The following is a 12926-nucleotide window of genomic DNA, read 5'->3' as shown; positions in this document are numbered from 1 at the left end:
GCCATCATCTTATTGGATGGAGAAGTGGGTTCGAGTGGCCAAGTGGCCTCATTCATGTGTTCATATAAGGAGTTTACTTTGTGGAGGATCTCTTGCAACCTTAACCTACAGGAGGATCAAAATATGTTACCATTTTACCAGATCATATTTTTCATTGATTAAATGGGATAGTGTGGTGCATTTATAATTTCAACCTTAACGTTTCTGCTTTTAATGTTTCTGTACATAATTATGCAGACTTCTGAGAGCACGGACTTCCCTTTTCCAGTGGTGCAATCCCAAACCACAGTCAAATGTCACCTCTGTCTACAGATGGTGAAGCCATGTACCCAGGCGCTACTCACAGGACACCTTACTTATCAGCTAGAGTCCAGTCATTGTACCCAGGAGGAATTTGCACTCACTCTATTTTTAATTGATTTCATCAGGTATGAGACTAATGTACAGCAAAATAATTGGTTGGTAAACATTGCTATGAATAAGTGTGTCTGTTAGCTTGTTGAGATGGAAGATTTGTTTTCAGACGTTTTGTTAGCATACTGGGTAACAGTGAGAGTCTCCAGTGAGGCGCTGATGGTATGACCTGCCTCTCTATTTATAGGCCGTGGTTACTTAAGATGGGTGATGTCATTTCCGTATTTTTTTCCCAAGAGAAGGTAGATAGGACCTAAATCAATAAACACATTGATTTAGATCCTATCTACCTTCCCTTGAAAAACAGAACCAGAAATGACATCACCCACCTTAAGTAATCAAGACCTATAAATGGAGAGGTGGGTCATACCATCAGCGCTTCACCAGAGATGGTGTTATCCAGTATGGTAATGAAGCTGTTGAAAACAAATCATCTTGTTCAGCGAGCTAACTTACTTATTATCAAACTGAACCACAAGTCTTCTCAAAAATTGCTTTGAATTTCAGAATGAATTGCTGTATTCCAAGTTTGGTTATTACTCTTTGAATATTGAATGTTCTTTGCAGTTTTAAATATTGATGCTTTCTGTTGTGCTGTTTATAGAAAGTGTTTCTGTATATTGAAGAAATTTGCTGAAACTTATTCAAATAACTTTATTTGTAGTTTTTGGCACTTGTACATTTGCTTATCATAATGAAATATCAGGAACAAAAAGTCCAAAAGTAACTAGCTGTTAAAGGTCCTGAATAAATTGGGAATTAGTATTCTAATCTAAAGTGTATAAGAACTTTAGCTCATAACGGTGTTGTTGAGGATAACGGCCAAGTATATCTGTGTCATGTTATTCTCAAGTTCCTGTTAGCCTCCTGTGGGGAATGTGGTTGTGAACTACAACCTTTGGGCCTTCACTTTGCTTGATGGGCAATTAAAATATTTAATATCATTTGAACAGCACAGTTATGAAAAAAGCATTTACCTGAAAATACTAAGGTGTAATTTCTCTGCGTTGATTGAACTACTGGCTGTGAATGTTGATATCCTGAGGTATTTGATCACATAGTCTGTTCTGAGTGGAAGAAGGAGATGCAACTGCAGAATTAATTGGCAGGGTTGGCTATTGCCTGGGAACAATCCAACTTACTGTCTTTTTAATCCTGTAAAAGGAAGTGCAGACTCACCTGTCATCTGTGAGACAGTCGCTGGCCAAGTTTTCTAATAATTGTATTGAAAATGTGGAATATGTGGTACGGTGGCACAGTGGTTAGCACTGCTGCCTCACAGCGCCAGAGACCTGGGTTCGATTCCCGGCTCAGGCGACTGACTGTGTGGAGTTTGCACATTCTTCCCGTGTCTGCGTGGGTTTCCTCCGGGTGCTCCGGTTTCCTCCCACAGTCCAAAGATGTGCAGGTCAGTTGAATTGCCCATAATGTTAGATAAGGGGTAAATGTAGGGGTATGGGTGAGTTGCGCTTCGGTGGGTCGGTGTGGACTGTTTGGGCTGAAGGGCTTGTTTCCACACTGTAAGTAATCTAATCTAATCTAAAAAAAACTCTTGCGGAGGTGTTGAGTATAATACACTTTAGGTATTTTCCCAGATACTGATGCATTCAGTTAAGAAGAATGGATTGAAACTTGCTATATTTCAGTCTTTTTTTTTGCAGCTGATAAACCCATACTGGAAGGCAAGCAAATTCAACAGCCCTTGAAGTTTTTGGCTTGTATCCTAGTTTTTGTTGAGAGGGTGTCCTGTGCTACAGCTAGAACCTCATTATTTTCTATTAGATCACTGCCATTGAGCTTATACTGTATTCCCTGAAATGCTAAACAAATCATCTTCCTGTTGGTGAGACCATTGAAAATAAGTGGGCGTGGATTTAAGTCACTTGGCTTAAAAATCAGTGTGACATGAGGATAACCCTTTTCATGCAGTGAGTGGTTCGAATCTGAATAATACTGCTCATGTGCTGGAGGTGCAGGTTCAGTCAAGACACTCAGAATTAGATTGTTATCTGAAAAGAAAGCACAGAGCTATGGGAAGAAGTCTGGGAGGTGACACTAGGTATGATGGTCCTTTAGAGAGCTGCCACAAAAATTGTAGGCCTAATGTTGCCTTCTGTAAATAGCAGTTCTGTGAAATCGTCTCTGTTTTAGTGTGAGGAGATGCCATCTGGAGTTCAGGGTATGCCATACAGTAGCAGTCAAGAATAACTAAGAAAGAGTTTCCTTAAACTGTGTCCTAACATCTTGTAGCAGTCAATTTCGGATGAAGGTACCTGACATGTTTGCATCGTGTTCCCACATTAAATGGTAATATCTATGCATGAGGGAATAATGACAGAGTAAATTATTTTGCAAATACAAAATGTCTTTTCTTTTTCGCGTCTTGCATTAAGTGAGCTAAAGAATGCTTGGATATGGTCAAAAGTACCTTTCAGACTGTCATTATTTGACTTTTAATAACAATTTAATAGTTGTATTTCTCAGCTCTAATGTCATTGGGTGACTTGGAGAAGAGTGTCACTTATTCCTAATGCTCATTTGGAGAGTAGATGCAGACATGATGAGCTGAATGGCCTCTGTGCACTGTAACAATTCATTAATATTAGGCTGTTGGGAACAAAACTTACTCAGCGTACTCAAGTTATAACAGTGTATGTAGATGATGTCTTTTTAACTAAAAATTGCTAGGTAAAGACAAGTATACAAGGCAGTATTTACAAGACAATGAACTCCTTTGTTCCTAATCAAATTATACAACATACAAAGTGGCCATAGCGTCTCTGCTTATTAACAAGTTAGCTTCACTTGCCTGTTCTTACAACGGAAGAAAAATTTCTTTCAACAGTGAGAGAGTAAGTGCCATCCATTTTACACATTTAAAGATAAATTTTACCTTGTTTGCATTCAGAGTTATTGGAGAGCCTGATAAAGAAAAAAAATTGGCAATGATTCCAATGATGGGATAATATTTGTTGTTTTTAGCACCATCCTTGTACTAAGGTCAGAATAAGGAAATGGTCTATCTTCACAAAACAAACCCTGTGCATCTAGATTGGACCTCGCTGATTTGTTTAGCTCCTGTACCTTCTAATATGAAAAACTGGATAAAATTGGTATTATCCAATTGGTCCTCAATGCAATTGTACTGGTACTGTCCTGATGAACTCATGAGATTAAATGCAACTTTTTGACAAGTACATGGTTAGAATTATTGTTCTCATTTGATAAGACCTCTGACTTTGTTCACTTGTCTGTCTACTTCCAGGCCATTAAAACTGACCACTGAAGAATTTGGGCATCTCTGGCTTTCACTTTCCAACGACGTGAAACAAAATCTCAGCTTTGCATCAAATTCACCTGAAGCTCTGAGTTTAGCACTTCATACACTGCAGAAAGAACTGAAGCTACATATTGTGGATATTATAGGTAACATCTATTTATTATACAGCTGAAATTCTATATTAATGGAGTCAGTGCTTGTGCAAGCCTGACCTGAAAGTATTTCATTTTACTTTGCATTTTTGGTCAATTTTCCCTCTCATCTCTGCTGAATTCTTGCTGAAGAACCATGCTGAATGTGATTGTTGGCCTGATATCTTATGTTAAGTGGGGACTATTCATTTGTGAATCTTGCCCATGATTGTCAGCTGTCCAGGTGACTACAGTGGGCTTTATGGAGAAGTGTGATCCCTGACTTATTCAACACCAACATGTATTTGTTTACTATGAATCAGAAGAGCCAACTATATACAGACAGCAGATTTTAAACGATGCCCCAAAGCATGCAGTCCTAGGAGGAGCTTCCCTTAGAAGGCTTTATATTTGGAATAATTGCTCATTCTAATGAATTTTAAAACAATTTACAGCTGACTTTAATCTGTGAAAAAGCATCTAGGATATTGGCCATGACAGTATTGTGACTGGCATCACATCTGTCAAATGGCTAACAATGGGTATGGATATACCATACTTTAATCCAAAACAAAAGTGATTTTAAGCGTCATGTTTGTTTATAGAAGACATTATCACATTTGAAGAGAATGGTTTGGAACACTTTAAACATGTGCAAGAAGAATAAAACTAATAATCTCAATGTTTTGCCCTTTACTCTCTCCTAATATCCATTTTCTCAAATTCTTCCTTTTCTGTGCTTCCCTTTTCAACCGATTGATTTATAGAACTGAATAGAAAATAGTAGAATAGCACGTTAGACGTTCTCCAAATAGACCTTCCTGCTGATGTGTAATTACCTACGACTGGCCAGTTGCTGTGTTTTGGACTGACAACAGCCTAATTCCACAGATATCGTCAGTTACACAATTGGGCCAGTAGATGTCAGTGGCAAACTGTTAAAACACAGCAGTTTGTTCAGAATGCCTGCTTATAAAAGTGACTACATCTACCCAGAGAATGAAGTAAATGAGTCTGGAGAAGGAAATAGATTAAAGTTTTTGGTCTTGTTTAGAAACCTTCAAATCTTCAGTTTTTGAATGAATTTCCTATGTTATAGTTGCATGTAGCTTGAAATGGGCATGGAATCTTGTTGAGTTGGTGGGATTTTGTTGCTGGCAAGAAACCTATGCTACTTTATCCATCAAATCAAATGTCAATTTGACAATGGTGAGGTTAGAATCAAGACCCCAGGGTCAAAGGTCTTGCCTACTAAGAGTTGCTGTCTAATCAAAGGGTCCGCAGAGTGACATTGATTGTTGCTACAGTTGGAATAATAGGCATTAGAATGCTGGGAGGCACAGAGTAAATCAGGCCACTGGCAGCTAATGTGGGGGACACAGGGTGGGAGTTGGGTAAGTGTGCCGGTAACAACGGCAGAGGGATTGGTTCTCAGCTGCCCCCTATTCCAACCTGATGTGTAACCTCTTGATCAAGCAACCAAACCCCCTCCAAAAAGAAAACTGCCCACCACGATCACCAGATGACACACTGGTTGCACAGTTTTAGCTGCTGTATAGAGGCACCTCCACTTGCAGCTTGCTTACTCCTGGAAATGTTGGGATGAGGCCCTCAAGTGGACCACTTCAGAGCCTTGGTGAGCAGTGGGATGAGAAGGTCAGCCTCTGGTCTTTCCACTCCTACATAAATCTGGCAGAGGCTGGAAGGCAGTGGGATTAGGTAAGACACCACCCCATACAATTAAATGTCCCTCGCATGTCCAAACACCCCACCAGTGAAAACAGAAGATTCCATTTAGGAAGTGGGGAAAGGAACTTGATTGTGATGGCTGGCTGCCTTTCTGAGAGTTTGAATCCCTCACCTCATTAGCATTTTTAAAGTCATTGACTAAACATTGTAAGATCCCAACCGATTAGCATTAATAACTTGTTAATTCAAAGAATTTATATTAGGATTCTCAATCTGAGGTTTTTCTCTTATTATCCTGCAAGCACCTTTTTGTAAAGGAACATTCTGCTATTGACTACCTGCACACTGGAGAATGGATATTTAACATACTTTTGCTTTGTTACGCACTCATCAAACTTGTTAAACTGGTTTTAGCAAGCAAATACTTAGTTAGTTTGCATTTGTTTGCTATGCCTTCTATTTCAGTAGAGGCATTAATCCATTTCAAACACCCACAAACATTCTCAATAGTTTGAGGTGGAGGTGGGTTTGATCTTCACATTTGGTCTAGCAATATATACTTATGGTTATAAATATTGATTTACAACCTCGAGAAATGACCAGCTATGTTTGGAGAATGCTCTCATTTCAAAATGTCTCTGTTTTTGTGCTGCACGACACAGTCACCCTCCAAATGTGTTAGTGTCATGGCCCATTTTGTTGAAAAATAATTTTTCTCCTCTTATTGGATTCTCTTGAGGAATTGGTTTAGCTCAGTTGGCTGGATTGTTGGTTTACAGAGCAGTGTGATGCCAACTGCATGGGTTTAATTCCCATCACCGGTTTGAGGTTACCATGAAGGACTCTACTTCTCCACCTCTTCCCTTGCTTGAGGTCTGGTGGCCCTCAGGTTAAATCACCACCAGTCACTTCTCTCTCTCTGAGAGAGCAGCCCCTATGGTCTGTAAGACTATGGCAACACAACAATTCTTTCTCGAATTCACCTCCACTTCTGCCATTTATCTTTCTCTTTTGATTTCGTTTCAGTTGTGTAAAAAGTTTTGTTTTTTCTCTTTTTCCTTCTGTTTTCATCTCTTCTCCTCCTGCTCTAGTTTTCACTTTGTAATCCTCTTTTTTTCTTGTTTCACCTCTTATTTCAGTGTTTTCCAAACATTTTCCCGTTGTGACTCAATTTTGGTGTTCACCCATTGTCGTGACCCCAAACCCTTGAGTGTAGTTTTTTTTGCAGAGGTGAGGGACTGCAATGAGGAATGTTGGGAAGGGACCTGTGGCAGCAAGTCTTCTCCATTGGATTTGCAGCATCCAGATCTCACTATTTGGCTGAGTTAAGTTGCATCCACCTTCCAAACACATTCCAATGATTTAGAGGTGTCCCACTGCGTTTAGCACTCATCGCTAACTCACTGTTGCTGCCCTAGAGTTCATGGCCCCAGAACATCGGTTTGTAACACCTCTAGAGTTAGTTTGGGAACCTCTGTTATTTTCTGTACACTCTGCCCTATCTCTGTTGGAAACAATTTAGAAAATGTTGATGAAGAAACTTGAGTAAGAGAAAATAAAAGTGCTCAATACTGGTCTTTATTACTGTCTGTTATGTTGAGACTGGCTCCTCATTGGGTGCCTTTTTATATTGCCATATTTGAATCAATTTTGAGTAGGGAAATTTGGCGAAAACAACATGGTCAGTAGACCCTAACGGAACTAAGTGTTTAAGTAAATTACTTTCATCTGAAGCTGCATGCATGTTTGATAACTAAACAATCCATCTAATCAGTACAGACAAAAACCCAGCCTTCTCGCGCCTGATGTCTTAGTGTGAGCATCTCTCAGCTGATTTTTTTTTTGTTTCTGCCATTAGATATCTGACAATTGTCCCAGCTAGCAACCAACTTGAACTCTGACCAGGAGTTGAACCTGGAGTTTTTGCTGCTGTGCATGGCACAACCCTGGGCAATGGGTTTGACAGCGATCAGGGAGAAGCCTAATCCACTACTTTTGTAAAGTGTGGCTCTTTTGACAGGAATTTGTAAGAAATTTAGACAAATGCATTATTGCCAATAAATAAAGTTAATTAGCACCACCCAGCAGTCCAGGGGTGGTTTGTAAACTGCAGAACATGTGCAACTTGTAACAGCCTTCACTACATCCTTTGTTTCTATGGCTCTTAACTGTTCACCCTTTTCGGTAGCTCAGTCCTGACTGTCTAATTTAATGTTGTTATCAAGCAAAGTTTAATATAAGCTCTTTATTTGTTTGGATTGAGTTGGGGCGGGGGAAAGAAATGATATTGAACTAACCACCTGTGACCATTTCATGGACAGAATGCTACTTGGCTTCAGCTCATGGTGTTGTGGACACTTAGGTGGGAATGAGCATGTTCTCCCTTGTCCCTGGAATGCTGGAGCATCTCGTTCCACACTGAGCATATTTTTATGCACTGACCTCAACTGGAATGTGTTGGAATTGTCTTGGTTCAGAAACTGATCGATGGGATTCTTCTCACAGTACATAGACCTCAGTTTACATTCAGTATTGCAATGCTAGCTATAAAATGTATGTTGGTAAAAGTAAGCATTGCCCCACACTGAAGTATTTCACTGTGCTGAGTATGAAATATTTGTCCAAATTAACTTTTCCTTCCTTCCTGCAGGAACAGAAGGGATTATAGCATGCCAACTGCTTCCATCAACGCCCTGTTTATTTCACTGTCGATTTCATGGTGGGATTTTATCAGTGTGGCTGCGATCACCTTGCAGTGTCCTTCCAGACTGTATGTTATATGAATGCCAAAAGGTGATGCAAAATGTTCAACTTTAGCAAAACCTCAAGCCAAAACTAAAGTGGACTAGCTTATCTAAGCTTCATTGTGGTTTGCAGAGGTTGTTGAGTAGATTGGACTCAAGATGACTGAAGTGTTTGGTGCAAGATGTTTTGTTAATGATCAGTGAGGATTGGTTGTTCAAGAACAATGACACAACACAAAAATGGTTTACCGTGGTCAGTAATGTTTAATTGCAGAATAAGAGAGTTTTGCAATAATTAAAACAACCCGATACAGCAGCTACTTGACTGATTTTTGTAGTGTCTGCGATAAATTTGTCTTCCTGGTGGTTTCTTTGAGAGATGCTCAAATATTTCACTTTGATATCATTTCCAAAGTGTTTTTTTTAGAATGGAAGTTCCAGTTAAGACCTTGGCAATTGCCAAGATGTAGCAATGAAATTCCGAGTGTGTGCTAGTGGGAACTAGAAGAAATTAGATAAAACATATTTGAAATTTTGGAGATGTTGGGATTAATGAAATAAATGCACAGTTTCCTAGATTTTTAAATGCCAATAGCCTTTGGATGCTGTAATATATTTACAGTTTACAGGTGGGCTTAAAAGTTCTCATTTTTACAATTTCACCAAAGTGCACGCCAATTTATTCTGCCTGTGGTACAACTTGAAGTAAGTTATGTATTGGTAATCTATTCAAATACCTGAAGTATTTTGTACATATTTTTGTCTTTTTCTAAGCACTGAAATGATCAAATCTGTATTCTTTATGTTAAGCATTAATATTGAATCTTGTTTGCTGTAGTTAGAACTGAAACACAGGAGCAGTGAAGCAATGTCCTGTACTAAGCAGCAATTTACTGCTCAAGTGTTTAAGTTCTAACACTCAAATTCATTACAAGAGCTCTACTGGTTTGTTGCACTATAATTAAGTGAGTTTGCTTCTTATTTTTTGCACTGTGGACAAGATAAAAGTAAAAATCAGGGAAGACTTTTCATGGTAAAACAGGTCAACCCTGGATGTAATTTAATAGTGTTTATTGAAGACTAACCCAAAGCCTTATGTTTGTATAATAATCCAAGCTGGTTTGTACCTATGGTACAATGTCCCTATTTAATAATGGATATGTATATCATATATATAAAAATCATATTGTGCGTGATTTATTATGATTTTCTTAAGCACCTGTAGTTTAATAAATATACCATGCTTAAAAAAAAGTCTTTCATCCATATTCTGACTTCTATCCTGTTTCTCAGTACACAGCTGCTTCCCATATCATCTTCCTATGAATCGTACTTCACAACCTGGAGTTCCGTGAGTTCAGACTCATCACCGGCACTGACCAGTCAGAATTGATGGTACTGCGCCACTGTGATGTAGTCTGGTTTCTTTGTAGATACTTAATTCAGCGTGAAATATTTACTAATTCTTTTACCATTCTCTTTTCAAAGACAAAATGCATATGAACTATATATATTTCTTTAGAAAAAAAGCCTTTTAACTTGATCTGCTTTAAGTTAAATATTTTTAATTTAAATACAAAGTGACGATATTAAAGGACTTTTAATAAAGACAAGTACCAGCAAAACAAAAGATTCATTGGCTGTTTAGCTCATTTTTATTTGGTATTTTGTTGGTGTAGCATTGTTACATTTATTGGTCTAAACTTTGGTCTCCAAGTAACCCTGTGAAGAGCTTTGAGGGTCAATTTGACATGTCTGAGAGGCTATGCAAATTCAAGTCATACTTATTTTATACAACCAACCTCAGCAATTGGGACTAACAGATGGTTCCATCTTTTTGTATCTAGCTGTCAGCTTCATTATATACAGCTCATGAAATGAGTGGCAGAAATGTAATCAGATTGGCGGAAAATACTCCAAGGCTGATTATTATCGTCTTTGGCAATGTGGTCTGTCAATGTTGTGGGATTATTATTAATCTATCGGCACTGCAGTTTTTCCATGATCAACTAGCTTCTTGGACAGACTAACAATGGGTCTGAGATCTTCATGTGATAATGAATCCTGGCTGTAGGACTTCAATGTCGAACACAAAGTGGCTCAGGTGGACCATTGCTAACTGAGTTGAGTCTGAAAAGGCATATCTGAGAGACTGTGTCTACAGTAGGTGGTGAGGAAACTAAAGGGAGAGAATAAACCCACTTGAGTCAGTCATCATCAGTCTGCCTATTGCAGTATTGATAGGTGTGCTCACCACATAGCTATTGTGGAGACACAGTCCCATGTTCACATTGAAGATGTCCTCTACTGTGTTTTGTGGCACTACCGTCATATTAAGTGAGATGGATTCAGAGCTAGACAACCATGAGGATCTTTAGAACAGCAGCAGAATTATTTTCAACCATAACTAGAATATCCACACTCCTCAATCACTATCAAATTGAGGAATAAACTCTGGCTCAATGAAGACTGCAAGAGATCATGCCAGGAGCAGCACCAGGCACATCTAAAGAATGAAGTATCTGCCTAGTGGAGCTACAACACACTGTAACCTGCATGCCCAAAGCAGGAGCAGCATGCAAAAGACAGGCTAAGTGATCCCACTACCAAGGGCAGCACTGTGGCTCAGTGGTTAGCACCGCTGCCTCATAGCGCCAAGGCTAGCTGTGTGTGTGGAGTTTACACATTCTCCCCGTGTGTGTGTGGGTGGGATTAAACTGCCCAGTGTCCAGGGATGTGCAGGCTAGATTGATTAGCCATGGGAAAATGCAGGGATAAGGCAGGGGAATGGGTCTGGGTGGGATGCTTTTCGAAAGGTCGATATGGATTCAATGGGCCGAATGGCCTGCTTCCACACGAGGGATTCTATTCTATGATTAAACTGATCAGATTGAAGATCTGCAGTCCTGGTACATCCAGATTTCAATGGTGGAAAACAATCAAACAATGCACTGCAGGAGGAAATTCCACAAACATTCCCATTCTGAATGATGAGGCAGCCCAGCATATCTGTGTGAAAGACAGGGCTGAATCTCATACAACCATTTTCAACCAGAAGCGTTGAGTGGGTGATTCAACATGGCCTCCTCCTGAGGTCCCTAGCAGCATAGATGCCAGCCAGTTCAATTCACAACTGTAATGTATCTATCTACCTGTATCTATCTACAACTGAGGACTATTTAGATTTCCAGAAGGCCTTTGACAAGTGCCTCATAGGAGGCTACTAAACAAGAGATGACCCGTGGTGTAAGGGGCAAGGGACTGGCATGGATGGAGGATTGGCTGATGGGCGGAAAGCAGAGAATGGACATAAAGGGATTTTTTTCAGGATAGCTGCCAGTGACTCGTGGAGTTCTGAGAGGTGGTCAGTGTTGGGACCACAACTAATCACATTATACATTAACAATCTGAACAAAGGAACTCGGGGCTTTGTCACAATGTTTGCAGATGAGAGAAAAATAGGTGGAGGGACAGGTAGTTTTGAGGAAGCGGGGAAGCTGTCGAAGGAGAGTGGGCGAAGAAGTGGCAGGTGGAATACCATTTGGAAAGTATGAGCTTAAGAATTTTTGGTAGAAGAATAGAGGAGGAGACTATTTTCTAAGCAGGAAACAGGTAAAGGATTTGAAATTCTGAAGCACAATAGAATTCAGTCCAAGTTCAGGATTCTGTTAAGGTTAATGTGCAGGTTCATAGAACATAGAACATTACAGTGCAGCCCTCGATGTTGCACCGACCTGTCATTCCAATCTGATGTCCATCTAACCTACACTATTCCATGTACGTCCATATGCTTGTCCATTGACGACTTAAATGTACTTAAAGTTGGCGAATCTACTATTGTTGCAGGCAAAGCATTCCATACCCTTACTACTCTCTGAGTAAAGAAACTACCTCTGACATCTGTCCTATATCTATCACCCCTCAATTTAAAGTTATGCCCCCTCGTGCACGCCATCACCATACTTGGAAAAAGGCTCTCCCTGTCCACCCTATCTAACCCTCTGATTATCTTATATGTCTCTATTAAGTCACCTCTCAACCTTTTCTCTAACGAAAACAGCCTCAAGTCCCCCAGTCTTTCTTTGTAGGACCTTCCCTCCAAACCAGGCAACGTCGTAGTAAATCTCCTCTGCACCCTTTCCAAAGCTTCCACATCCTTCTTATAATGCAGTGACAAGAACTATACACAATACAACCAAATGCGGCCACACCAGAGTTTTGTACAGCTGTAGCATAACCTCATGGTTCCGGAACTCGATTCCTCTATTAATAAAAGCTAAAACACTGTATGTCTTCTTAACAACCCTGTCAACCTGGGTGGCAACTTTCAAGGGTAGTTCAGTTGGCAGTTAGGAAGGGACTAGAACACCACGGCACGGATGTACAGCTGAAGCTGCCTAAGTATTTGGTCAAGTCAGGTGAATTGACCATGCTAAATTGCCCGTAGTGTTAGGTAAGGGGTAAATGTAGGGGTATGGGTGGGTTGCGCTTCGGCGGGTCGGTGTGGACTTGTTGGGCCGAATGGCCTGTTTCCACACTGTAAGTAATCTAATCTAATCTAAAAGACCATATTTGAAATATAGTGAACAGTTTTGGGCTCTGTATCTCAGGAAGGATGTGCTGGCTTTGGAGGGAGTCCAGAAGATGTTTACAAGAATGATCTTGGGA

General features: G+C 39.9%; 1 protein-coding gene across 1 annotated transcript in view; it reads left to right on the top strand.

Moving 5' to 3' along the window:
- Nucleotides 1-9784, top strand: part of ap4e1 (adaptor related protein complex 4 subunit epsilon 1) — a 67006-nt gene extending 57222 nt beyond the window's left edge. Inside the window, exons 19-21 of the mRNA XM_060852767.1 lie at nt 238-428; nt 3680-3840; nt 8165-9784. Coding sequence (XP_060708750.1) covers nt 238-428; nt 3680-3840; nt 8165-8331 — 519 coding nt within the window. The 3' untranslated portion in view covers nt 8332-9784. The remainder of the gene's footprint in view (nt 1-237; nt 429-3679; nt 3841-8164) is intronic.
- Nucleotides 9785-12926: the final 3142 nt, after the last annotated feature.

Source organism: Hemiscyllium ocellatum, chromosome 39 (assembly GCF_020745735.1).
Source record: "Hemiscyllium ocellatum isolate sHemOce1 chromosome 39, sHemOce1.pat.X.cur, whole genome shotgun sequence".
Taxonomy (NCBI): Eukaryota; Metazoa; Chordata; class Chondrichthyes; order Orectolobiformes; family Hemiscylliidae; genus Hemiscyllium; species Hemiscyllium ocellatum.
Note: the sequence above shows the minus strand (reverse complement) of the source record. Positions and strands in the feature narration are given on the sequence as shown.